Raw genomic sequence first — 27,317 nt, 5'->3', positions numbered from 1 at the left:
GTCATGTTTCTGCTTTGTAAAACCCCCAAGTAATTTTTCCTGATGGGGTTTAAAATAAGCATAAGCTTTTCATATGCTGTGATGACTTAGACACAGCCCGTTGGCATTTATTCTCCCTGCTGGTAACAGCTGTACTGCACGGCACATGGAGGTTTCTGTTCACAGCAAAGGGACCACTCACCTTTCTTTATTGATGCATCCCAAAACAACTTCAAGACTGTAAGGCATATTCCAGTCTTCTTTACATGGATCCAGAGCAGCTCTCTGAGCCCACCTCGGCCCTTGAAATCCTTTGGAAAACACTTCAGGGAGAACATGAGCAAATAAACAAAGCAGACAAAATGGCATAGGATCACAGAAGCATAGAATTAAGTTGGAAAAGCACTCTAAGATCATCAAATCCAACAATAACCCAGTGCTGCCAAGGCCACCACTAATCCATGTCCCCAGGTGCCACATTCACACAGCTTTTGATCACTTCTAGGGATGATGATTCCATCACTGCCCTGGGCAGTCCGTTCCAGTGTTCACCAGAGAGTTATCTCTGTTAGCAGATCAATGGCTAAATATGGCTGAGAACCATAGTAGGAAAAGCAACCTCAGTGACAGCCAGGTGCTGGCCTAGCATTGCTCTGGAGTCTCTTCTCTGCTTGTGCTGCTATCTTCAGACCCTATGTCCCTCCCAAAAATTATTGGGTGCCTCACTAGAGCACCCAGGTTGAGCTGTCTATGGGAATAGCAGGAACTTTCTGTTGGCAGCTGTGGGCTCAGATGTTCTGACTTCCACCTGAAGGTACCCAGAGCTACACCCAAGAAAATTATGCATCTTACAAAGCCTCACTGCTCATGGGATGTAAGCAGGAACAAACATTTTGCAGTAGAAGCTGGTCTCTTCCTGCCTCAGAGGGATGTAAATTCCCAATATCTAACCACTGCAAATTCTCCCAGCCTAGAGGACACATGGGAAGAGAAGGGGAACTCCAGCTCAGTGTTCCCTAGATCAAAGTCTTCCTGGCTAGCCACAGGGAGTAGCCAAAAATGGCATCCGCCAAGGATGCTCTAAAGTCAAACCAGGAGCTGGACTCAACTTCTGGACAGAATGAGATTACAAATCAGAAAACAAAGCAGGATAATAAAGCCAACCCCTCTTTTTTCTTTTGCTCCTTGTTTGTTCCTGCACTGAGCACAGCTTTGCAAAGCTTCAAAACCTCCTTGTCAACAACTCCATGAAACACCCCTGGGCAAGGACTGGAGCCTCTCTGCTCTGGAGCCAGCCTGGCACAGCTGGGGCTGCTCACCTGCACAAGAGAAGGCTTCAGGGACACCTCAGAGCCCCTGCCAGGGCCTCAAGGGGCTCCAGGAGAGCTGCACAGGGACTGGGCACAAGGCAGGGAGGGACAGGACAAGGGAGAAAGATTTTAAATTAAAACAGGGGAGATTTCAATTAGATGTAAGGAAGAAAGTCTTGGCTGTGAGACTATGGAACAGGCTGTCCGGAGAAACTGTGGCTGCCCCATCCCTGGCAGTGCCCAAGACCAGGTTGGACAGGGCTTGGAGCAACCTGGGACAGTGGAAGGCGTCCCTGCCCATGGCAGGGTGGGTGGAATAGGATGGGCTTTTAGGTTCTGTCCCACTGAAAGCAATCCCTGATTATCTGATTCCAGGTTTGTAGGTGTCTATTCCTTGCACAACCACTGTAATTTATTTTTTTTTTAATATTAGACGATTTAATACCTTCTATAATCCTCCCCTGTTTGGCTCAAACAAACCGAGTGACGCCCGGGTTTTGTTAATACGGTTCCACACAACAGCCTCTCTCGCCGCTGCAGCCCTGCCCAGGCTGACGCCGATGGCGGAGGTCACCCCAAAAAGTGCCGTGGGGAAGAGCTGCCGGCAGAGAGAGCCAGAGCACTGGGGAACAGGAGCCGTGCATCGCGTGCGCGGGGCTGCACCCAGCAACGCGCTGCCAGGGGCAGGGGGAAAACAGCTTTTCTTGCTCAAGGACCTTCTTCTGAGGGCATTTAGAGCCACAGCTATCTTTGCCATCTTCCCGTCAGTGCTCCTTTCTGCACAGCTGCCTTTCCTGCAGCCAAGCATCCTTCCCTGCTGCTGCTACAGGCTGCCACGCTGACAGCCAGCCTCTCCGAGCCACCCACCAACAGGCTCCCACCGGAAGGTGGTGCCTATATTCCACAAAACAGGGGCAAGCCCTTCACAGCACAGTCCACTTTGGTGCAACACCTAGAGGAAACCCAGCCACACTATATCAAAATCACCAGAGCAAATCCCACAGCTGATGCCAGACTCCTTCAGGCAGCAGGGATGCAATTTTGAGGGTGTGACCTGCAGTGTAGCTCGCCAGGCTGCAGTGCAGTGTATTTATATTTTTTTTTTCTTTACTGTTCATTGATAATAGATTTTTAATGAGCAAAGCCTCACAACTGTAATTGAAAAATTAATAAACCCCTACTCCTGCTGACTATTCACCTGCTAACTAAGGAGCACACAGCACTGAGCCAATGCTCTTGTCTTTGTCAAAAGCCACATGTGGATGCTGATTTCTGTGCAATGCTTTGATGCTACCCCAGGTTGCTCTTGCTGGTCTATCAGAGGCAGATGTGGAATGAGGAGCATCATAGATTCCTGGTGATATACAACATCAAAACTTCAGCCTCTCCTCTTGTATTTTCTTGGCTCCTACTCTCTGCTGCTGTACTGGCAATTTGCATTGCTTGCCTCCAGCTCACTGCTGGAAAACTTCATCAGGCTCCCTTCTCAGCACCTGCCACGGTAGCTACACTCAGCCAAGCATGGTCAGCACACAGGTACTACTCAGTCTTTCAGCAGGTGTCATGTCTCATGTCCAACTAGCAGCTCACCACAGGCTGCATTAGGAGCTGGAGTGAGGGTGGGATGCTGCAAGGCACCCATGCCACGCCTCTCCCCCTGCAGCTCTGTGTCTCTGCCACAGCCCATGACAGCAGCAGGGCACTGCCCGGTCCCCATCCCTGAGAGGAGACACCACTGCAGCACACACCGTTCCCAGGTGTGGATCTGGCAGATCCCTTCTCCGTAGACATCCCATCTTTGATAAAAGATATCACCACTGGGTTCTGAAGGTTGTCAGAGCCCAACCCAAAGAGTTTTTCTAATACACTCTCTCTGTGATTCGCAGTTACCCTTTACCATCACCCAAAAGAGGATGGAGCTTGGTGAGATTGTTGTGACTGAACATCCCAATGAGAGGGAGCTGTACAAGAAGGACATGCCAAGACACCGGGACCTGCTGTGGAGAAGTGGAAACTGGATCCACCATAGTTTTGGGTATCTCACAGGAGAAATGAATGAATATGGAGAGTGGATGAAAAGTAAGAAGAAAGATGTTTTTTGGGAATATCCATATTGTCATCAGTACTCCCAGTGAAGTTGTTTCACCCCCTGAGGCAGAGCAGAAGCAGCATGGTCCAAGCCCATGGCAAACTCTGGCCTTTTAATTATCTCATTCTCAGGAAAACAATCTCACTGCATCCTCTGGCCATCACCATGGCAGCAGGCAAAATTCGGCACAGTCCTGAGATGTCTTTCACACTCAATCAGTTACATGTCATTAGCATCACATCTCACATAGCAGTGCCAGAATCACACAGCAGGGCTGGGGGTTGAGTCTCCTGCCTTGGATCAGCCACTGTCTCTCATCCATCTGTGGGCTGATGATGGGGAATTGCCTCCTGATAGAGGCAGAGGCTCTTGAGTTCCCAGCCTTGGGGGAGCAATAAGCACTGAGAGGGTGTTACAATGCCATAAGATAGAAGCCAGGACTGGTCTCAAAGGTTCACTGCCCAGACAGGAGCAATGCATGAGCAGGCAGTCCAAGATACCCATAATTACTGGGGACTGAGAGGCTCTGTAAGACCGTGGGTCCTCTGTCTGTCAAGGCTAGGGTTGTTAGCAGTACACCTCCAGCAATGGGAGAGAAATAGGAGGTATCCATTTAGAGCCAGACCAGTATTATCCCCAGATACAGGGGAATATCTCCTCCTGCTTTCTCTTTACTCCAGTGGTCCATGCTTTGTCAACAACTTTTCTTATTCAATGTTCTGGAAAGCTTTGGCCACTGTCCTCTGTTATATTTGAATTTTTACAGCTAATACTTGCATCTGAGACTAAGTGAATTGCTGATTCACTTAGTTTGCTGATATGGTGTTGCATAGCTCAACACCAAATACTAATTAAAATTAGTTCAGACAAGCCTGGTCATTTTCCTCTAAGGAACCCCTTCCTCCTCCTTGTTCTGCCTCCTTAACCCTGCCTGGAAGGAATTCTTAGGAATAAGTCATTGCCCATATTCAGAAAATACCCTGGCACCTTAAGCTGCATCTAATGAACAATCAAATTAAGATGATTCATTTCAAATCTTGAAGATAAAACCTGCATATGCACATGTATGAACATCTGAACATCTTGTAGATGGAAGCAGCTTGCCTTTCCCATCCATTCTCCTTGCATCATCCTTTAATAACACACAGCAGTTCAGAAATGGTTGCAGTTTTCCCAGAAGAGAGGCAGAAGAAAAACTCAAGTCAATTTGAAGTAGGAGAACAAGCAGCAAAACGTTATTGCAGTGCCTTCATCCCACCTTCCCCCTGCACCCACCTGAGGTATCTGGTGTCTGTTCACTCTGTCCAGGTTCAATAACCTTCTCCAAAGAGCAATAACTCTTTGTCCTCTGGAAATGCCTCTTTGCGCTGAGTACTGTCCAAGCTATAATTACTGCTTTATAATTCAGGTTCTTTAGCTCTCGAAATGCTTTTAGAAACCTTTGAGCCCCATCTCCTATATACACCATACCTTCATGCTCAAGGTTGCTGATTTTCTTCCTAAAACAGCAAAATCACTTACTTTTTGTCTTTCTCTATACACATACAAAGTATTTTCAGAGTCCACCTCTGCATATACACCAAGAAGAGTCTGTTTACAGCAGAATCTAAAGTGATCTACTAGTCAAATAATCCTTTGACTATTCTCTGACCATCATTTATCTTTCCCTTCATAAATTTTATACCAGTGCTCAGTACATCCCTATTAGTTCTCAAGTGCCAGATGCAAAATATGCAGAGACAACACTCAATCAGAGACCTGTTTTACAGAAATGTTAATATTTCACCTCTGTTCTGTGCCCAGAAAGGGGCTGCAAAGATTATGCTTTGCTGAAATGATGCCTTTTCAACAGTGATTTGCCTTGATCTCCTCCAGGCAAGCCCTTAATGGTTCAGCTGGTGGACTGGATCTTGCGAGGGACCTCTCAGGTGATGTTTGTCAACAACCCTCTCAGCGGGCTGATCATTTTAGTGGGGCTTTTCATCCAGAGCCCCTGGTGGATGCTCACGGGCTGCACTGGAACCACTGTGTCCACGTTAACTGCGCTGGCCCTCAGCCAGGACAGGTAGGTGGCACCTCGTGTCCTTGTGCACTTAATAAAAATTTATGGTTGTGATATTATTTGGAGCTCACTGATGGGTCACTGCGCCTTGTTAGAGACAGAAGACTCAGGTGAAGACAAAGTTGTGGCCCAAGAAGAGCTGGCCTGTCTCTGTGGCTGTCTGTCTTCCTGAAAACACACAGTTCTTTCTCCCTGATAGCCATCCTCTCATCCTTTGTGTCACAAGGATCCCTCTCCATCCTCCAGCAGTCCCCAGTCCTTCCCCTTTCCACACGCCGGTGCAAGGCAGCACATCAGTAATCTCACTGCTTTTTCTCAGGGGCAGGACACTTACAAATTGCATTTCTGTGGGCCCCAGAGATGGGCTGCCCTCAGCAAAGCTTTCTGCCTGGCAATTGTTTCCGTGGCAGGTCGTCCATCGCGGCGGGGCTGCACGGCTACAACGGGATCCTGGTGGGCCTGCTCATGGCCGTCTACTCTGACAAGGGCGACTACTACTGGTGGCTTCTGCCCCCCGTGGCAGTGATTTCCATGGCCTGGTAAGTGCCACTGCCCCTCACGCCTTCTGAAGGCTGACCCAGAACAGAGACTAGGCAGAGCTAAAGAAAAAAGTACAAGGCCTCTATTTCTTAGGGGCCCTCAATGGATCCACCTCAGGCAGCGCAAGAGCCCAGCCAGGGCTACACCCAGGATGAAAATGGTCACCAAATGGACTGCTGGTCACGGGGTCTCACACTTTTATAAGTTTTGGTCCCTTTGCATGTTGGAGTTAATTGTCCAAGGCCCACCTTTCTTGTTTTTCTCTCTTCAGCCCATGTGGTTTATGTTCTTGGGCCTGAAATTTGGATAATTTGTCCTTGGTCCCCAGCTGGAGATGGAATTGTTTTGTCTCCCTGCTCTGTGAAGAGAGCTCACCATCCCCTAATATGAAGCTCAGGAGCATACACTGAAGCAGCACAGAATCTGAAAATAAAAGTTAAAACCTGAGGCATCACTTCCCCTAGGGACAACTCCCAAAGGACGGGTCTGGCTACAAGCAGCTCAGGCACACTGAGGGCCCCTCTGCCCTGCGCCAGCGACTCCAGGCTTGATGGCACCGGGGGTTGTGTTTGTCACCTCACAGAGCTCGTGGGGGTCGTGGGAGCTGAGGGCTTGATGGCACTGGGGGGTTGTGTTTGTCACCTCACAGAGCTTGTGGGGGTCGTGGTAGGAGCTGAGGGCTTGATGGCACCGGGCGGTTGTGTTTGTCACCTCAGAGAGCTCATGGAGGGACGTGGTAGGAGCTGAGGGCTTGATGGCACCGGGGTGTTGTGTTTGTCACTTCACAGAGCTCGTGGGTGGACATGGTAGGAGCTGAGGGCTTGATGGCACTGGGGGGTTGTGTTTGTCACCTCACAGAGCTCGTGGGGGTCGTGGGAGCTGAGGGCTTGATGGCGCTGGGGGTTTGTGTTTGTCACCTCACAGAGCTTGTGGGGGTCGTGGTAGGAGCTGAGGGCTTGATGGCACCGGGCGGTTGTGTTTGTCACCTCAGAGAGCTCATGGAGGGACGTGGTAGGAGCTGAGGGCTTGATGGCACCGGGGTGTTGTGTTTGTCACTTCACAGAGCTCGTGGGTGGACATGGTAGGAGCTGAGGGCTTGATGGCACTGGGGGGTTGTGTTTGTCACCTCACAGAGCTCGTGGGGGTCGTGGGAGCTGAGGGCTTGATGGCGCTGGGGGTTTGTGTCTCACAGAGCTCGTGGGGGGACATGGTAGGAGCTGAGGGCTTGATGGCACCGGGGGGTTGTGTTTGTCACCTCACAGAGCTCATGGGGGTCGTGGTAGCAGCTGAGGGCTTGATGGCGCTGGGGGTTTGTGTTTGTCACCTCACAGAGCTCGTGGGGGGACGTGGTAGGAGCTGAGGGCTTGATGGCACTGGGGGGTTGTGTTTGTCACTTCACAGAGCTCGTGGGGGGACATGGTAGGAGCTGAGGGTGCAGAAGCGCTGATTATAGCACACAGGTAAAGCAGCACCACCCCAGGCCTCTGAAGATGGCCCTCAGCAGCGGGACATACACGGGCTGGGGGTCACTGCGCCCAACACCACAAGGCATCTTCCTCATCCAGGCCCTGAATCAACCCTGTGCTCATCCTGGGTCTGAATTCAATATTCTCCTTCTCGGATGTGCAACCTGTCGCGAGCAAAATTAATTCCTCCAAGTAGCTCCAAAGGACAGGCTATGTCCATCCGGGATTAAATTTTGCCATTTTTAAATATGGATCTGAACAGCACTGCAGAATCTGTTTTACAGCCTTAACTGAAATTAATTTGATAGTCCCATTTTATCACTGTAAGCAGTTAGATGCAAACCATTATTGGATTTTCACTGCTTTTAAGATCAGATTTTTTTATATTTCATTTCTTTAGTCACTCTCAGCAAAGGTCATTTTATAACAATCTCTCAAAACCCAGGACATGTTGCAAGAATGTTTAGTTTGTCTTATCTGCCAGAATTCCTTGGGGCCCTTTGTTCAAAATTTTCTTCATTGTTTAGTTCACAAGTCTTGAGGGTAGAGCTGGAATATTTTAAAATCACACACTTTATTTTCGATTTTTTTAACCGATACTTTGACTTTCAGCTTTAGAAGCCAGCATTTATTTAACTGTTTCCTTTTTTCCTGACAAGATGTGTAAGTGACAGAAGCTTTGTATTTCAGCACAGAAATTAGGACACCATTTTCACTGAAGTACTGATTTTTTTTTCTTCCCTACAGCTGCAAGCAAGGAAATCTGTAAACTCCTTTGGGAGCCAAACTTGTCAAAAAAAGAATAGGCTTCATCTGAGATTACACAGGGAGAACAAAGCATTTTTCCCACTGATAGTATCTGTACAGCAGGACACAAGATGTTGCTATTGAAATGTCAAATAACTTGGATGGAGTTGTTTTTTATTATAACCAGCTTAATCACCTTCTAGAGCTCAAATCCAGTTCCTTGAAAAAGTTAAAGTCTTTAAATTGATTTTTTATAAACTGTAATGTTCACTGCTGCCTGGAGTAGACCATAAGAGCTATTCAGCTCACCTGTAGCAGAAGAAGTCAGCTGGAAGGAGAACACTGGCCATTTGCACAAAGGACTGGCCATTTCTTCCTTGAGCTTTCTGGGGCACATAAAAATCAGATATTACCTTGCCAATATGGTCCCATAAAGTGCTTCATGCAGGACACACACTTCATGTGGAAATCAAGGAGTCTGGAAATGTTCTGAGGAAAGCAGATCAAACAAAGTTTATATCCCAGGTTCTACAGACAAAAACTTTGGGAAAGGCCATGGTACTTCAAGGTATACATGTTTTTTGTGTTCTGACTATAGGTTGAGTCTTGCCCCAAATACTTTACACGTTAAAAATATTCAATCAAGCTATTTAAAAACAAGTCTCGGTTTTCAGTAAACTGTGTATGATTTCAGATGATAGCTGGGCAGCACAAAATTACATCAGTCAAGGTCTGATTGAAGTCAGGTACCAACACCTTGCCCAGCTCTGCTACAATGATGATTTCATCTTACACTCTGTTGGGCCTCATAGATATAGTGTCCAACACAGCAAATATTATCTTTCTTAATGAAAGATTTTCCACTGCCTTTGATCACTTCTTCTGCTTTATTTTTCTTCCAGCCCCATCTCCTGGTACCCTTCAAACCATTTAAACAAGAACAAAACAAAACAAAACAAAAAAGGTCAAAAAAAAAAAAGCAAATTGTTTAATTTCCAACCCCCTCCTCCCTCCTTAAGACAGCAGCTTTTTTAGACCATCTAAAGCTCTCACAGTTCTTCACACGATATTCCCAAAATTCCGTTTTCTGATTTTTGTTCAAATTTTTAACTTAATAGTAAGTCAGATTGCCATCTCTGTCCATCCTTAAATGCTGTATTGGATGCATGCATGGATGTGACATTCTTTTTTTCAGAAAGATGAAAAGCTTTTGACAACTCTTTTTGGTGCAGATTACGATATTAAGGTATTCACCACCTGGCATTGCTACAAGGAACTGTATTGGCCTTTATTTGCCAAAATTATCATTTTGTGTCCAAAGAGGCAGGCTGTCTCACCACTATAAATAGTGATGAGGAAGTTATAATTCTATTTCTTCTCCTTTCCTCAGCCCAGTACTGTCCAGTGCTTTGGGATCCATCTTCAGCAAATGGGACCTTCCTGTTTTCACTCTGCCCTTCAACATTGCAGTGACCCTGTACCTGGCAGCCACAGGACACTACAACCCCTTCTTCCCCACAACTCTGATCAAGCCCGTAGCTGCAGTGCCCAACATCACCTGGTCTGACATCAATGTGCCATTGGTAAGCTTCACACCAACAGGTTTATGGTATTTCACTGAGAAGGTGAGCATGAAGGCATTCTCCTCTGGGTGACGTTTTTACGTGGGTCAGAATTCACAGAAGTAAATGGGTTGGTTCAGTGCCACAGAATCCCCAGGGACAGTCCTGGTTCATCCAGCAGGAAGGCTGGTGGAGCCTCAGAGAGCAGAGAACCCGAGCCTCCCATTCCCCTCAAACTTGGGTTGGCCCAAAACTAGTCTTGAGTGTACATCCAGCACACATCTGGATATGACCTCCTCCTGTCCTGGTCAGAAAAGCATCAGCAACACTGTCAGTGGCAATATGAAATTTCAGAGGAAACTTCTGGATTTCAAAGCGATATTAACTCATTTATATCCAGTCCCCTCATGTCTAGCTCTAGCTCTGGAGGGTCACCTTCCCAAAGGAGAACAGGGCAACTGATCCAGAGGGTTGTGGTCAATGTCTCAGGGTCCACCTGGGCACCAGGGTTATTGAATATCTTCATTAATGACACTGACAGAGGGATCCAGGGCACCCTCAGTGGATTTGCAGATGGCACCAAGCTGAGAGGTGCAGCTGACACACCTGGAGGATGGGATGGCATCCAGAGGGACCTGGGCAGGCTGCAGATGTGGCCCAGGGGAACCTCATGAGGTTTAACAAGGCCAAGCGCTGGAGCTGCACCTGGGCCAGAGCAGCCCCCAGGATCAACACAGGCTGGGGCTGAGCAGAGGGAGCAGCCCTGGGGGAAGGACCTGGGGGTGCTGTGGGTGAGAGCTGGACCTGCCTCAGCCTGAACCCCCTGCCCTGGGCTGATCTCCCAGCGAGGGCAGCAGGGCAGGGGGGATTCTGCCCCTGTGCCCCTGGGCTCAGCTGAGACCCCACCTGCAGAGCTGCCCCAGCCCTGGCTCCAACAGCACAAGGACCTGGAGCTGCTGGAGTGAATCCAGAGGAGGCAGCAAGGTGATCAGAGGGATGGACCACATCTTTTATAAGAAAAGACTTGGAGAACTGGGTTTATTCAGCCTGAAAAAAAAGGCTTCGCGGTGACCTAAGGCCTTCCAATACCAGAGAGATTGCGTAGGAAAGTTGGAGGGAGACTACTTACAGTTGGAGAGACTTTTGAAGGCATTCTCCACAAGGAGAAATGGCTTCAATTTGAAAGAGAATAAATTCAGATTAGATACTGGGAAATAATCCCTTCCCTGTGAGGGTGGTGAGGCCCTGGCCCAGGGTTCCCAGAGCAGCTGTGGCTGCCGCTGGATCCCTGGCAGTGCCCAAGGCCAGGCTGGATGGGCTTCTAAGAACCTGGGATAGTGGAAGGTGTCCCTGCCCATGGCAGGGGGTGGAACAAGGTGATCTCTAAGTTCCCTTCCAATTCAAACCATTCTGAGATTCTATGAGATGCTCAGACTCCAGCTCAGAGCCAGGGTTTCTTCCTTCCCTTTTCAGCCAATAGCTTGGACAGAACATCTGCTGTGTCCCTCAGGGACAGGCAGACAATAAATAACAAGCCCTTTTCTGCCATCTGCTGCAGCTCTTACAATCCATCCCAGTTGGGATTGGTCAGGTGTATGGTTGTGGAAACCCCTGGACTGGAGGGATTTTCCTTGTGGCTCTGCTCATCTCCTCCCCATTGATTTGTTTGCATGCTGCAATTGGATCAGCCGTGGGGATGTTTGCAGGTAAGAAATACTGACCAAATTATTTTTGCCACGAAGGTATCTTGATCCAAGCCAGATTCTCTCCAGACTTTAAAGTTGCATCAACTTGGCTGTAGTTGGGACAACACCCTCATCTTTCAAACTGTCTCTAAATTGGAAAGCAAAAGTCACACAACAGAATGCAGGCAAGAACAGAAGCAGGTTTTCTTTAAACTTTGCATTTTTTGTTAGATTTGTAACTCAGCCAGGTGGTTTGTCCCACCTTACTTAACTCTCTAGCCACTGGATGTGATAAATCCCATGGAGGTCATAAGGAAATCTGGAGAAAGACTTTCAGAACTGATTTCTTGCCACCATAATTGCTTAAAATGAAGACCACAAGCAAAGGTCTGCCTCAGAACTAATCAGCCAAGGAAGAGAAAAAGACTTTTTTGAGATGCATTTTGCTCAGCCCTGCTGTGGATTTGTCAAAATACCGAAATGAAGGCCACTAAAAATGTCCTGCCTCTCCACTGCCTCTAACCAGAGAGAAACAATATTGAGAGACATGAAGCAGACCCTAGAGGTTAGACAACATTAATGCCATTTAAGAGATCAATTTAAATAAATACAGATGACAGAGTAAGTGTAGTCTGATTCCTTGGAAAAGGCAGTGATCCAAAAATTTCTCTGTGCTCTGAAGCATTTTATACATGATGTAGCTGTCTTATATTCATGGTTTTAAACAAAACTGTCCACAATTTGTACGGCTAAGAGCATATGGCAGGTCTTGCAGAGGTGTGACATTCAATCTAGAAGGGAAAGGTCAGGGGAAAGTTTTTGGGGACAAGCATGGTGATAAAACAGAGGACAGATGAAGACAATATAGAAGGAAATGCATTAATATTGCTTGTGGTCTGTGCACTACATATTGAACTCTCCTTTTCACTGCTAATCCTGAAGCCTATTAGAAATCCTGCAGAAGATTCTGAGAGGTCAAATTTGGGGCAGACCCCCAGCTCCCATCCCTGTGGAGAATTTCCACTGCACAGGTGAAGTGACAACCTCTTGTAACTAGAGCACAAAGGTCATTAGGAAAAAATTGAAAACTCTGCTTGCTCCCACAAAAGACATGTGGTTGTGCCTCTGATATTCAAAATTAGGGTACATATGAAGTGTAAACAGTGTGTGTGTGAGCACAGCTTTCTGCAAGGAGGATGCCCAGACGAGAAGATTTTCCCACACTCTGGCTGGATCCTCCACCTGTGTGTGTGGATACAACACACTGAGTGAATACACAGGAAGTTTTGTCTGAATTAAACCTTTGAGACTGGGCCAAATTCCACCGCAGGGACATTATCAGAGCTCCAAAATAATGAGCCTCCTTTGACATCCTCCTTTTCCTCTGTGTGTGTGTGTGTGTGTGTGTGTGAGAACAGACAAACCCACCTTGATATTATGAGGAAGAGATGACAGATTCCTCCTGCAGGTTCCTCTCATACCTGAGCTCACAGCCTTGCCTTTGTCCTGCAGCTCTGAGCATTGCATCCCCATTTGACAGCATCTACCTTGGCTTACACAACTACAACTGTGCCCTGGCCTGCATTGCCATTGGGGGCATGTTCTATGCCCTGACCTGGCAGACGCATTTGCTCTCACTAGCCTGTGGTGAGTATCTTTTACATAAATGAAAGGCAAAAATTTGGGCAGTTTATGAGGAGCTGTCTTGGTTTGAAAAGACAGGTGTCCTCTAAGGAAGGCAGGAGCATCCCTTGAAATGGAAAATGCAAACCCCCTCCCACTGAATTATTATAATTTTGAAATTAAGGGGCTCTCAGGCAAAGATGTAGGAGTAGGAATAACAGACCTTTACTAGGAAAAAAAATGAAAAGAAAAAATAAAAATGCAGTAATACAAAACAGCACTGACAGAGTCAGAATAGGAGCTGGCAGCCTGTGTGTCAGGGTGGTGGCTGCAGTCCCATTTAACGGTGGCTCAGCCCTCCTGCAGTGCCAGCTGTGGTTCTGTTGGAGCAGAGATGCTGTAGTAGGGTGGAGTTTTCTTCTGAAAGTCCAGTGGTGGTGTAGATGGGCCTGGTCTTCCTCTGGGAATCCAGTGGAGAGGACAGCTGCTCCTCTGGGAATGCAGTGGACAAAGGCTGCTGTGGTGTTCCAGGAATCAGATTATATCCAGGTAGGAATGCTTGGCTCCTCCCCCTGGGCAGAGCATGTCCCCATGGGATGATGGAATTTTATCAGCCATGCAGTGAAACTCATGGCTGAACAGAAGATATTTTCCAGAGGGAGGATTGCTTGTAGAAGAGATTGAAAAAACCCTGCCCCACCTGGTTTTCACAGGTGGCCCAATGAACAGAAGATAACTGCCCCACCTCTAACAGGTGGTGATAGAATACACACCCCCAGCCACATCTTGCATTTCCAGCCCAAGACAGAAGCACAGGCTTAGAGCCAATCATCACTCTGTCTGTCCCAAAAATAGGTACTGTGCAAGAGCTGTTTCTCTGGTAGCATCAGCATTGGGCTTGATTGTGCAAGTACAGAGAGAATACTTTCAGAACCTGACAATATGCAAGAAAGGGTGGAAGTACTGTTTGTGGAATGAGCTCAAGTTAATCCATGAGCATGTTTAACCAGTTAACAACTCAACAGATTCATTGAAGAAGCCTTTTCATGATTATATGTATCACTGGGGGAAATGTCTCATAAGAAGGAAGCTGTTGCACCAGGTCAGATTAAAACCCATCCACCCAAAGACCCCACATCCAACAGCAGCCAAAACCAGGCACTGTGGGAACAGTTGGAGAAATTTCCCAGTTAAGATATTCCTGTGAAGATAGCCCAGGCTCCAATTATCTTTATCTCAGTGTCCTGAGCACAGTTTCTGAATTTCTCAGTAGCTTTTCCTTCCTTGATTTAACCCTTGGGTGCCTGACCTTGCCCCTTGTTCTGCCATTCTGGCATCCTGGTGCAAAGACACCCTTTGGTAACTGGTTGTGGCATGAAGCCACAGGGCAGAGAATTTCTGAACTCCAGCCCTGCTGGAGAATTTCTGCAACTCCCACCACATGTGTGTCAGGTAGTGCCAAATAAAAAGAAATTAAAGATAAAAGAAATGCCACCATTGCTTCATCTTGACAAAACCATGTTCTTCATTCATTATCCATCTCTACAGAGCAGATAGGACAAAATGCAGTCACAGAATTATTTGTGTTGGAAAATACCACCAAGAACATCAAGTCCAAATGTGCCCCCAGCCCTGCCAAGGCCACCACTAACCCACATCCCCAGATGCCACATCCACATAGCTGCTAATCCCTCCAAGGATGGGAACTCCAGCACTGCCCTGGGCAGCTGTGCCAGGGCTAGATATCTTTCTGTGAAGAAATTTTTCCCTAATATTCAACCTAGATCTCCCTTGGTGCAACTTTAGGCCATTTTCTGTTGAGACATTTCACCTAATTGTTGAACTCTAGCAGTGATCCTCACATTAGGTAGCTGGGAGGATATTTTGCTGTGCATTTGGACAATGTTGCTTGCTTTTTTTAATTTTTTTTTATTTATTTTCCTCATCCTGAGCTTTCTTTGGTCTTCTCTTCTCAGCATTATTTTGTGCCTACTCTGGAGCAGCTCTTGCTAATGCACTCTCTGTGGTAAGTATGGGGTTTTGTGTTTTACCTGAGGGTTTGTTGTTGGGTTTTTTTTAACTGCATCTTGATTTGTTCAGATATAATGTTAAGGAAATGCCTCAAAATTCTCCATGTCAGCTGTGACAGCACTGAAATGAGAATGCTGCAGCCAGTTGCCAGGTCCTGTACAAACCCTGTGTCAGCTGAATTGTGCCCCTGAAGGCTTTATATCTGATAATAAGATTTCAAAGACCTTTGGAGTATGTTATCCACAACAGGGTTCTGCACGTATATGTGAGTTACAGCAACAGCATATGGTTGAGATTAAATACTTAGTTGAACATTATCTTTCAGCAATTCCAAATGATCTAAATTTTCATTTTCTTCATTCAAGGTCTTTCTCCAACACTGCCCACAGATATTATTGATTTTTGAACTGGGTATGGGAACTAAAATGAGGGGGAGACTGTTCTCTTAAGTACAAAGTTATTATATTTGGACAAATCAAGAAAGGAGTGAAGACAGAAATGCCAGGTTCTGCTTCTTCTTTAAGATCTGAGAGATTAAAGCAAAACCATATTTTAATTAAATTGATTTACTAACTTAAAAGAAAAAAATATTAGAACTAGCAGCTTCATGCCCTGAACATTTTCATCTGGCACCCTCTCAGTACTGTGTAGGTCCTCACATATGGGCTGCTTTAAGCACACCTGCTTTTAGGAGGCATCAGGAAAAAGGACACCCACTTTTTGTCCCTGTGATCTTGCTTTTGGAAGACCTCGATTCAGATCCAGAAGTGGGGGAATGGAGAGGGCTGAGGGTTGGATGTGATGCCCGTGTCATATTGTCATTGGGGAGAGGGAATATGCATGAATAATACTCTCCATACATATTTTACAGAACAGAGAGGGTAGAATTTGGACCTTGTGTTAGAGAATTCAAGTGTCCACGTGTGAGCTGGGTGTCTTGGCTTTCATTGAAGTGATCACAGCTCTGGAGCCTGATTCAGTTGCTTCAATGCTGGTGCCATGTTCCATCCAGCACCGGTATTGAAGCTGCACCTCTGACAGGACTGAGGTCTGCAGTGTCAGATGCTTTGTGCTGCCCCATGCCCTCCAGCTGAAAAGCAGACCTCTGTGTGGCCAGCTGAATCAGCATTTGGTAGCCACTGTGTCTTCAGGGAAAGCAAGGCCCTCCCAGCTTCCTAAATGGAAAAGGTTAGCCACAGGCAGACATAAGCACAGAGACCAAAAAGCAGTACCAAAGCGCTGCCCTGTGTGTGTTGTGTCCCCTGCCAGCTCGGGCTGCCAGTGTGCACCTGGCCCTTCTGCCTCTCGGCGCTCCTCTTCCTGCTGATCACCTCCCAAAACCCGGCCATCTACAAAATGCCCCTCTGCCAAGTCACCCACCCAGAAGCCAACCGGATCTACTACCTGAGAATGAGGAGAAGGGCCTCGGAGAGCAGGAGGGAAGAGCAGAAGCGAAAGGAGCAGAAACCCTCCGATGGCTCAGCAATTAACAGCGGGGGCACCCCACTGTGCACCCCCAAGAGCCGCCACGCTCACTGATTGCAGGTGCACACAGCTCTGCAGCCTGGGGGCAGACTGGGGGCAGCTTTTCAGACATCACCCAGGCACAGCACAGCCACAAACACCACTTTTGCCAGCAGTATGCAGGCTGGGGATTCAGCATTCCACACAGGAGAAATCACGGTTTGCCCTTGAGCTAAGCTTTCCAAAAAGCACTCAGGTAACATAATAACAGCTGCCTTATCAATCCACTGGCTGTTAACTTGAAAGTCACCTCTTATCAATAATAATTATAAGAATAGGCAGAAGAACATTAAAGCTGACAAGAGGCTGCATTTAATTTCAGAGGTGTAATTTAACAAAATAAATATGCTGAGAAGGCATTGGTGTCTAATAATAATAAATAATGTAAGAACTAAGTCAAGAGCTGCACTTCAAATTAAGAGCATGTATATTTGAAAGTGAAATAAACAGACTGTTCTCTTCCTTTCTTGTGTGCCATCAATGTCTAACTCATTTAATACCTCTTAACAGCTACAACACACACAGGTAAATATTCTTACAGAGCACATCCTGTAGCACTTCTGGTGCCATCTCCTGGCTCCTCATTAAGTGTCAAGGCAATGAATATATATGCTTTAATCAGACTAGAAGAACAACTAGCTAGCAGTGATCAAACATTCTTCTTTTCCTTGAATAATTTTCTGTCTTGCAAATTGAAGATCTCTCTCTCCTGCTTGCAGGATAGCAAGTCTGAATCCCTACACACATCCATTGGGAAATAAAAAACCTTCATGTAAAGAATGGGATAAACATTTACTGCTGGTGGCAGCTCTTTGTCTCCCTTTCATAGAGGAGCACATCCTTTCCATTAGACCATGAGAAATTAACAAGTCAAAGGTTACCACTGCCACTTTATGCCTCCTCAAAATCCTTACAGCAGGGAGGCTCCACCTGCCCTCAGGAGGATTTTCTCAGGAATCTTTGCCAAAACCTCTGTGAAGAAGGCCTGCCAGAAAGGCTTCCTCACTCTAAAGTTGTTTTACCAGGTCAGTTTAAAATCACAGACCCAAGGGATGTAAAGATTTAAAATCCAAAGGGACTATGCAACAACAAACACTCAGACCAGAAGCTGTCCTCTCTGTGTCACGATGCAGAGCTGTTTTGCAGATCCATGCGAGTATTTTTGAACAGGTGGAATCCCACCTCCAAAAACCACTTTTTAAAAAAGGTAAGCCTCGGTGGTGCTCATTTGTGCCTTAATCACCTAAAATCCAGCAGCACCAGCATCTGCCACCCCTCTAAATGTCTCCTAGAACAGCATCCAAGAATTAATTAATCCTGGGAGACAAAAACACAGTGTTGTTTATGTTCAGATGTTTGGTTTTTTTTAAACAGGGGAGGCCATTCCAGAAATTCTGGTAATATTTAGGTCCTACTTCCTCCCCTCTTTTCCAAGACATCTTTTGAGCCATGATATCAGCAAACTAATGCTAGCACCAAAGCAGTCTCCTGAGGTCACTGCAAACTGCAAGATCAGGGACATCCCCCTGTTGCTGCTGCTGTAGAAAGACAAAGAGAGGCAGAATAACACAAGAAGCTACACACAACTGTCTGAAGACCTTCTCTCTACAGCAGTCAATTAAATATGAAGCACACAGAAACTAGGAGAGCTTGTTCATGAACAGTTTAATTTAGCTCATGCACAGCATTAGAGAAATATTTGAACAGTAGAAATAAAAGGTTACTGAGAAAATTACTGCAAAATAATGGGGTTTTTTTCACCATATATGTGAAGAAAAAAACCACAACTGCAGTTAGTTATGCCAAACATATTGTTTGTTTTCCTAAAAATAACAGTGAAGCCCAGGCACAATATGGCTATTGGAAAGGATTTGTCATGTAAGTGCCACTGCAGGCATTAATTCTTCAGCCACAAGAAAATCCATCCTAAAATCAATTAGTAAAGCAATTTCTAGAGTTGAAGCCTTCCATAAAAAATAGAGTATAAACAGCTTTTTTAAGTCTCTAGCTAATCAAAAGATTTGAGTAACTATAGCCAGAACTAATAATTCTTGAAAACAGGCAAGACAAATCAAGTGTCTCCTGCGAGGGAACAGCAGACAATAAAAGCACTAACTGAAGCTATCAGTGGTAGCCCAGCAGTCTGATACCTAGAGACTTCTATAAAAATTTTCATTAAGAGAGAAAAAATGTACAGTTTTCAGTGGGACTAATAATTTTGCGACAGCTCCCAATGGTCTAACATTAAAAAAAAAAAACACCATTAAAGGAGAAAAAAAAGTTTCTTCTGCAGTTAGAGTCAGCACTCCACACAGCTCACCTCCACCTTAAGGAGCATTAAATAAATGTTCCTGTACAAACCAATACCTGGCCTAGCCACAGCACATGAAAAAACCAACCTCCTAAAAATTTGCCTTAAAAAATTAAAAGCAGAACTGACTTAGCAAAGTGAAGGAATTACAAGAGAGCTTCCCAGTGAATTAAGACAATTCTGTTATAAGTGGAGCTCAATGTAAAAAATAGTAAATACACTACACAGTATCAAGAAAAATGCTTACTTCATTGCTTCAAATATCATTTTTCAAACTCTTGCATTTGCTTATACACCCTAAAAGAAAATAAAAGGCAACTTTGATTTTTGAGAGGAAGTTCTCAGCTCTTCTCCTGTAGACACAGATGCTTCTGTTGGTAGGATCAGTCACAGAACTCAGTACAGGAAAAGTTGGGGCAAGCCCTTTAGATGTCTTGGCTTGGCTATTGGTGGTTCCAGGATGACTGACCTGGTAATGACTCCTCATGAATAATTAGCAAAGCTGCACAGAGGGAAGGTGGAGGGAAGGGATTTGCTTTCTCAGTGGACATTTGCAGTAGAGGTCAGAGCCATGCTGCCACCTGCACCGGAGCATCCTCATTGTTGGAGCACAGTTTCCCCCCTGATTCACAGAAGCACAGAATCCTTTAGACTGGAGAAGCCCTCTAAGATCCTCAATTCCAACCATTTCCCCAGCGCTGCTAAACTTTCCACTAGTCCATGTCCCCAAGTGCCACATCCACACAGCATTTAAATCCTTTCAGGGATGGGGGCTCCATCACTGCCTTGGGCAGCTGTGCCAGTGTTTGACCGCCCTTTCCAAAATGATTTTTTTCCTGATCTCCACTCTAAAACTGGTTTCCATCATCTGATCTTCTTTGAGACCTAATCACCTCCTCAGAGGGGTCAAGAGCTGATGGGAAGAGCAGCACAGAGGGAGACCACAACAGGAGGTGGTGACACCAGAGGTTGCAGACCTGGAAAACTCAGGGCTGTGCTTCCAAACAGTGATGGGGTGAAGTGGCTGCAGCACTGCATGGCACTGCCAGGCCAGCAAAGTACGGTGGGTTAAAGTCTGATGAACAAATTTCCCTGTTGGCCTCTACTCTCAAGCAACCAGAGCTGCTTTGCTGCAGAGCCTGGGCCCTATGCCTTGTTCTATTCAACATTGCTGTGAACTTACAACAAATATTGTCCTTTTCTTCAGCCCTTCTGCAATGTGGCACCTCTTCTTCCCACACCTGGCAAGCAACCAGTGCAGACCTGCACTGATTCAGGAGCCTGAAATCATCAGATACAGGGAGAGTATGCATCTCTCCCCAGCACCTAGGCTGCTGGCACAGGGAGCCAGCCAACATCCCAGCAGGCACCAGAAAATACCAGGAAGGGCTCTGTGTTCCAGAGGGGCAGTCAAGCAGCATGGGGCCTTCCTACAAGCTGAAAAACCCAAAACTTGTCAGAATAAGATAATTCCTAAAAATATCCAGCTGCTGGGGAGTTGCTCTGTGCTCTGTCCATGACAGACATCTCCAGTCTGCAGAGACAGACATCTTGTCCAACACTGTAGAATTATATGGGTTTTCTGTAGATCACATTTGCCAGGGTTGCAGAAATATCGCCACTCTGAAGGGGAAACCTGTTTGCTGAATGTTTTCCCTCACTCTCTCTTCCTCTACATCAGTTTTAATTTGAGATGGAAGTAGCTCAAACAGGAAACAAGCCCTTGATTGCAGTTGATTTTACAGTTCTCAGGGGGCTTTTTCAAACTCCTACAGCTGTTGCCGCAGCTGGAATTCACACATCCCAGTGGTGGGATAAGACATGGGATGGCTGTGTGGGAAGCAAAGGTTTCTCCCACCACGTTTTGCCGGGCAATGAGTTTGGGTATCTCTGACTTCTCATTCAGCAGCTCCTGAGTGCACTCAGTAACCTCTGTGCATTCAAGAGCTTAAAGTCTCATGGAGCTGCATCCTCACAACCACCTCCAGGGGCAGGTTTTTTTCATAGACAGTGAGGCAGACACAAATCCATGCTCCCAAAATGTGCATCTTCACACAGCACGGCAGGGTTGAAGCACCTAGTGTTTGCAGAAGCCCTTCCAAAAGCATCCAGCTATGTCACCACCCAAAACACACAGTTGTTGGGGTAGTCTAGCACATCCCAGCCCCTGCAAATTAAGCTGTGCTGTGCACTGGATTGCAAAAGGCAAAGGCAGAGAGACAGAAGCATCCTTGACCTGTGCAGCTTAGGATGGTCTGGAGTATTTTTCCCCCTGCACACCTCGTCCTGTACCTGACACTGCTTTTCCACACTTCCCTAATTTCAGCCAAGTGCTGACAGGTCTGTTGCTCTGTCTTCCAAAAATCTCTGCTCTGCAGAACCACTTAGCCAGAAATCAGGTCGAGACTTCCTGTCTTTGGAGAAAACAAAAAAGTCAGAGGTGATGACAAACTGTCAGCCAGCAATGGTTCCTTGCTGCTGCCAAGTGAGCTTAATTCACTTGTGCAAATTAAATCACATTTAGGGCATCTTCCTTCTCAGAAACTGAGTTGCCCGATAGATATGACTTTTTCTCTTCTTTTGCCTATCCCAAAATGTGAAATCTTTTGCAAATGGATTTACGCCTATTTGTGCTTGTGCATGAAAATGTCACTTTGTAGCACTGTTTGCAAAATCCCGTAACCAGCCAGAGTAACTCTCCCTCTATCCATTGCACTGACTATTAATTTTCAGTTGTTTCCACTGTCTGATGCTTCATTTCTGCATGCCACCAGTCCTCTTTCTCTCTTTCAAGATCAGCAACCCATGCTATGTACAGCATCTTCCACTTTTAGTAAGAACTACTTGGCAAGAAAGTAGTAATCACTGGGATTTATAGGCTGGAAGAGTTTCTTGCTGGAAAAAATATAGCATTCTGCTCAGTGTTAAGGTCTAACACATACATCTCCTACAACACACAGCTTTGTGAGAATGGATTATTTCCTTGGAAGCAGGCATACCCTGGGTGACACTCACAGCCCTACCATCAGGGCAAGGGAAGCAGAAAGGGCGGGGAAGGTTATTAAGCTGAAAGTGGATGCCGGGGAGCGAATTGACTCTCAAATTGCAAAACTAAATGAAGAAGCAGAGAAACACTTTGCCTTGTATCATAAGAAGAGGCAAGTCTGGCCAGCTTTGTTATTTCTAACAGGATCCTGCTGTCTTGAGGTGGGTTTAGAAAAAGAGCCTTTTTTAATTTGGGCTCTTCCTTGGAGCCAGGAGAACAGGAGAGGGGTTTGAAACTTAGAATTATTTCAGTTTCAATTTCCCATCTTTACTGAAATACAGCAATACAGTCAACTTCAGGCTTTCAAACCGCTCCAGTATTTCAGACTGATTCAATATAATGGTTGGATTCAATCATCTCAAAGCTCTCTCTGAACAACTGTTCTATAATGCTGTGATTCTAATGCGGATGATCCAGTCTGCCATGCTTGAGGTGACCAGAGAAACAAACAGCCTTGAGGTTCAGACTCAGACATGAACCAGAGAGATTTTCTCCCTCAGCTCCAGAGTCCCAGGACTTGCTACTCAATCTAATCACCACAGGCAGCCACACCAGCCTGGAGAAATGTCCATTGCTGGAAGGAAAAATGATCCAGCTGTCTGGAAAAAGGGAAAGGGACACAAAACCAAACAAGGGGAACCAGCCAGAACAATGCACTGGGCTTTTCTTTGACCTGTGTTTCACTGGGTTTCATGACACACATGACTGTCTGGTCCTTCCTGGAGCCTCAGACACATTTCCTAAGCTGGACACCATGGGAATCTTGGCACTGGTGAATGGCATAGCTCCAGAGGGCAGCTCCTCATCACCAAGCTGCTGAACCACCACTGCAGTCTTTGGCATCTGGTGGCCTTGGCTAACTAGTGCCTTTCCAAACAATTCCCTAGCAGCAATGTTTTGGACAAATACCTTGAAAAACTTGCAGATGAAATAGAGGAGCCCCAGCACCCAGAGCACCAGCCTGCAGGAGGAGAGTCTGCACCTCTCTCTGGAGTTGCCACTTATTTTGCCATGACAGAGCAGAGCTTTTTTACACGCTACTGTAGCTGTAAGACAACTACAACACATTCCTGCCCCACTCCTATTCCAGGATGCAGAGACTGCCGCTCCTAATCAATAAGCTGGTTTCCAGGTATCACTTTTGCACCTTTGGAGCTGCATGGACTGAGTGGGTGAGTCATGAGAGACTGTCAATGTGGACAGAAAGGACAGTGGGTCTCCAGAGCAGGCAGGAAGAGGTGGGAAGGGATGTGTATGCATTAGAAGAGCTAGTAACTTTGGGAGGATACACCATTAAGAGCAGTGCACAGAACAGCAGATAGAGCACAAAGAGTTTGGACTGTGCCAGGGCAAGGGAGCTGCTGTTTGTGAGCCCTCTGAAACTGGAGATCTGAATATTTGCTGCGATTCCCACAGCTGCACATGTGGCTGTGCTGGAGTCACACCACGAGAGGGAGATGGACACTGGAGCAGAGCACAGTCTGTACCCAGCCCCATCCCACTGCCACACAGGGGAATGTCAAACAGCAGCTTTCTCTAGAGAGTTTTTCAAGCCAAAATGAAGGGATAGAAGCTTCCCATTCCCATCCAGCTGTTGGCTTTGTATAAACCCAAAACTATTGCTCTTAGCAAACAAGTCCAAGATTGTGACAGACCATGTGGTGCCCTGTGCTGAAACAGATTTTTCCACTCTTTGCTCGCTCATAAAAGCAAGATGATGAAAAGCAAAGTGGCCACAGATGTTGTTGGGGGCTGACCTGCTCCTCCAGGAGCCCTGCCTGTGGGACAGGACAGACCATAGCTGGCCAGAGCAGCTGTGTCCTCAGCCAGGACACAGTCTCTCTCTCACTCCTGCCATACTTCCAGTACCACTGCCAGCTCTCCATACCTCCAGAAGAACCACAGACCGGCAGGACTTCTGGAAGTAAAACATTAGGTTTGCTCACAGTCAGCCCAGGTGAGCTGCAAAAGTCCCTTACCTCGCTGTAGCAAATTTGGAGCATCACCTCATTTTGACACTCTGTCCCATAACATCCTCACAGACAAGTTAATGAAGTATGGGCTAAATAAATGTGAAGTTGGATTGAAAATTGTCTGAATGGTTGGGCTCAAAGCGTTATAATCAGTGGCACAAATTACATGTAGAGGCCAGTCATTAGTGGTGCAAGCCAGGCACAATAAGTTCACTTCTTAATTAAAGATCAGAATGTTGGAGCAGGGTGCACCCTCAGCAAATTTGGGGAAGGCACAAAACTGGGAGTAGTGTTGGGTATACCAGAAGGCCATGCTGGCATCCAGAGGGTCGTCAGCAGGCTGGAAAAAATGGGCTGACAAGAACCCCTTCAAGTTCCAGAAGTGTGGAGTCCCACGTCTGGGGAGGAGCAACTCTATCTGTACATGTTGGTGGCCCTCCAGCTGGAAAGCAGCATGGCAGAAGAGGCCTGGTGGGTCCTGGTGGTCACCAAGATGACCACACTGCAGCAAGCTGTCCTTGCAGCAAGAAAGCCAATATCTCTGTGGGCTGCATTAGGAGGAATGCTGTCAGCATTTCCAGGGAAGGGATCTCTCTCTTTCTCTCACCAACACTGGTCATGTATCACATATCCACACCCCAGCCTAGCAAAAGCACACCAGGACTTGGGGTTTAGCCACCTGCAAAGCTCCATACATGGATTTACACCATTTTAAAGCATTTATTGGAGTCCAAGAGCTGATGCAGCTCCCTGAGCAGGCCTATTCCCATTGGTAAAAGCCGAGTCAGGGAGTACAGCCAAAAACAGCAGTAAAAGCCAATCTGCTACCAGGTGGTTTTAATGGACCTCTTCAAGGCCACTTAGGCTTGAGAAAGGAGTGAAGCCAAAGTGTGTGAAGCTGAATTAGGGCCATTAGAAGCTTTCCTGGCACAGCTGACCAGTTCAAGCTTTGTACCCAGCTGATGCAGCCAGACAGCTCCTGCCGGGTGAGCTAAACCAGTCAGGGATCATTCAGCATTTTTCTGGTGCTGTGTCTGGTTGAGATCCAGTAGTGACGTGGTTCTGACCATGTCAAGCACTGGGCTTGGTCCAAGGGATCTTCTCAGAGACACTTTCCCAGATAGCATAGAAGAAGAAACATCAAGCATCTCTGCCAGCAGAGAGCTGATGGGGTAAATCACAGATTTAGACCTCCTAAATCACACAGAGCTTAGCTGTAAGACACCAACACCTTGCTACCTTGTCCTCAGCACCAAATGGTCTTCACACATGCCTAAAATCAAGAGGAAACTCTCCAGCCCCTTTGTCACCTGCATGATCAGTTTGCACACTTTTACCTGGTCTCCCAGAGCTGGTGGCCCACTCCCAGGCAGGTGATAAGTGACAGCTACATGACAAACACGTGGCACATCTCAATCCTTCTGCCTAGGGAGGGCCATTGCAAGTTCAGTTTTCCCACCTTGAACCCCAAAGGATACTTGCATCACTCACAGCACTGGAAGATAGTGCTGGGCACCAGAACTGGCACTGAGTTACACCAGGGAGGTTTTCTATCATTCCCACCTTTCTACACCAATCCTATGCAGAGGGAATCTCAGTCCTCAGGCAGCCAGGAGGGCTTTGCCCAGGGCACACAGCTGCAGGGAGGCATTCCTGCATCCACCTCTCCAGCAGCTGGCTGCACCTGGGATCCAGAGATCTGTCACATGGCACTGGAGGCTTTCCCTGCTCTGCCTCCATCCCAGAGCAGGCTCTGCCAGGGACCTCACTCCCACACGGGCATCAGCAGACTGTGATCCTGTTACTTATTAACCAGCTCTGATAATCCAAACAATGCTCCGCTCCAAGATATCCATCACTGACCCGACAGCCACTGGCTTTTTTGTGTGTCGCTCCAACCTGTCAAATAGCTCATTAAGGCACCAGAATCAGACAGAGCAGTCCTGAATCTGGTTCCTTTGTACATGCGGTGACAGCACAGGGGGGAGTGGCTTCATGCTGACAGAGAGCAGTCGAGATTAGATGTTAGGAAGAGATTGTTCCCTGTGAGAGTGGGGAGGCTCTGGCACAGCCCCTGCCTGTGGCTGCCCCATCCCTGGAAGTGCTCCTGCGTGGGTTGGGCAGGGCTAGGAACAACCTGGGATAGAGGAAGGTGTCCCTGCTCAAGGCAGGGATGGAACGAGATGGGCTTTAAAGGCTCTTCCAACCCAAAATATTCTGGGATTCTGTGACCCTGACATTAGCTCAGTTGGTCAGAGCATGGTGCTAACATGGACAAGGCTGTGAGCTCATCCCCTGCAGGGGCCATTTACTTTAGAGTTGGACTCGATGATCCTTGTGGGTCCCTTCCAACTCAGAATATTCTGTGAATCTGTGATTGCCTGGAAGAAATAAATACCCTACAGCACAACCCAGGAGTGAGCCCTGCCTGCCCCATGTGCTGCACCCCTTTAAGGGAGAGCTGAAAAGATGTTGCTTGAAATAATTTGAAGCCGGGCCTGGGCATTCCTGAAATATGAGAGGTGTGAATATTAAAACTCAGTCTGAACAGACTCCCTGTGAGGTTCTCCCATCCATAATCACCCAATGCATTTCCCTTCTTTGGACATGCAAGGATTCATTTCACCAGTCAGAAAGCAAAGACAGCCCAAGGAGAAATTAAAGGTAAAGGGAAAATATGTTAGCCGCACTAGAGTGAGGCAGCTTCCCCTGCAAAATTTCATGTTCTACTGGGTGCAAAGGCGTAGGATGGCAGTGTCTGGCTCACTCACAAGGGCTGCTGCCTATTTGATCAGAGGAATACTAGCTCCTGCAGCAATGCTAAACTGACAGCTTATATCAGATGCCCTCCTCTTAGGGGAGAAAAAAAATCCAGTCTGCTGTTAAAAACATCTCCATCAAAAGAGATGCACCCTGGGAATGAGTGCAGTGAGAATAAAATCCCTCCAGCTCATGTGCATGCTGAGGCTGTTTCCACAGGGCTGGGGGAAGCAGAGTCATAAAGCCAGATGGGTTCTGGTTTAGCAGTAACCATTCTCTCCAGCACCCAGATCAATTTGCAAGGTTGCTTCTCTCAGCCATCACTGTGAAAGAGTCCTAAAGAGAATTTTACTATTTTACTATAGAATTTTACTAGGCTTAAATTAGTCTGTAAGGTCCCTCAAGTTCACCATCTTCTTCTCTGCCCTTTCTCCTGCATTGCTATTCAAAACTTTCCTCTCTAGCCTCTTCTCTGTCATTTGCAGCACTTTTACAGCCTTATAAACCTCTCAAATATCAAATATGCCACACTTCTGATATTTCAGATTCCCCCAGTGAGATGGGGAGGATAGGTTTAAACAAAAAACAAAAAACAAAAAAAAACAAAAA

General features: G+C 46.7%; 1 protein-coding gene across 1 annotated transcript; it reads left to right on the top strand.

Annotated features, from left to right (window-relative positions):
* Positions 1 to 3,202: 3,202 nt before the first annotated feature.
* On the top strand, positions 3,203 to 16,633 carry LOC311165570 (urea transporter 2-like; the record flags this gene model as incomplete). The annotated part of the gene is made up of 8 exons (XM_084225645.1): positions 3,203 to 3,368; positions 5,254 to 5,443; positions 5,851 to 5,979; positions 9,584 to 9,776; positions 11,314 to 11,461; positions 12,953 to 13,087; positions 15,040 to 15,089; positions 16,364 to 16,633. The coding sequence occupies 8 exons, from the start codon at positions 3,203 to 3,205 to the stop codon at positions 16,631 to 16,633; spliced, it is 1,281 nt and encodes a 426-aa protein (XP_084081771.1).
* Positions 16,634 to 27,317: the final 10,684 nt, after the last annotated feature.

This window comes from Fringilla coelebs, assembly GCF_963513975.1.
Source record: "Fringilla coelebs genome assembly, chromosome: Z".
NCBI lineage: Eukaryota > Metazoa > Chordata > Aves > Passeriformes > Fringillidae > Fringilla > Fringilla coelebs.
This window is presented reverse-complemented; position numbering and strand designations above follow the sequence as displayed.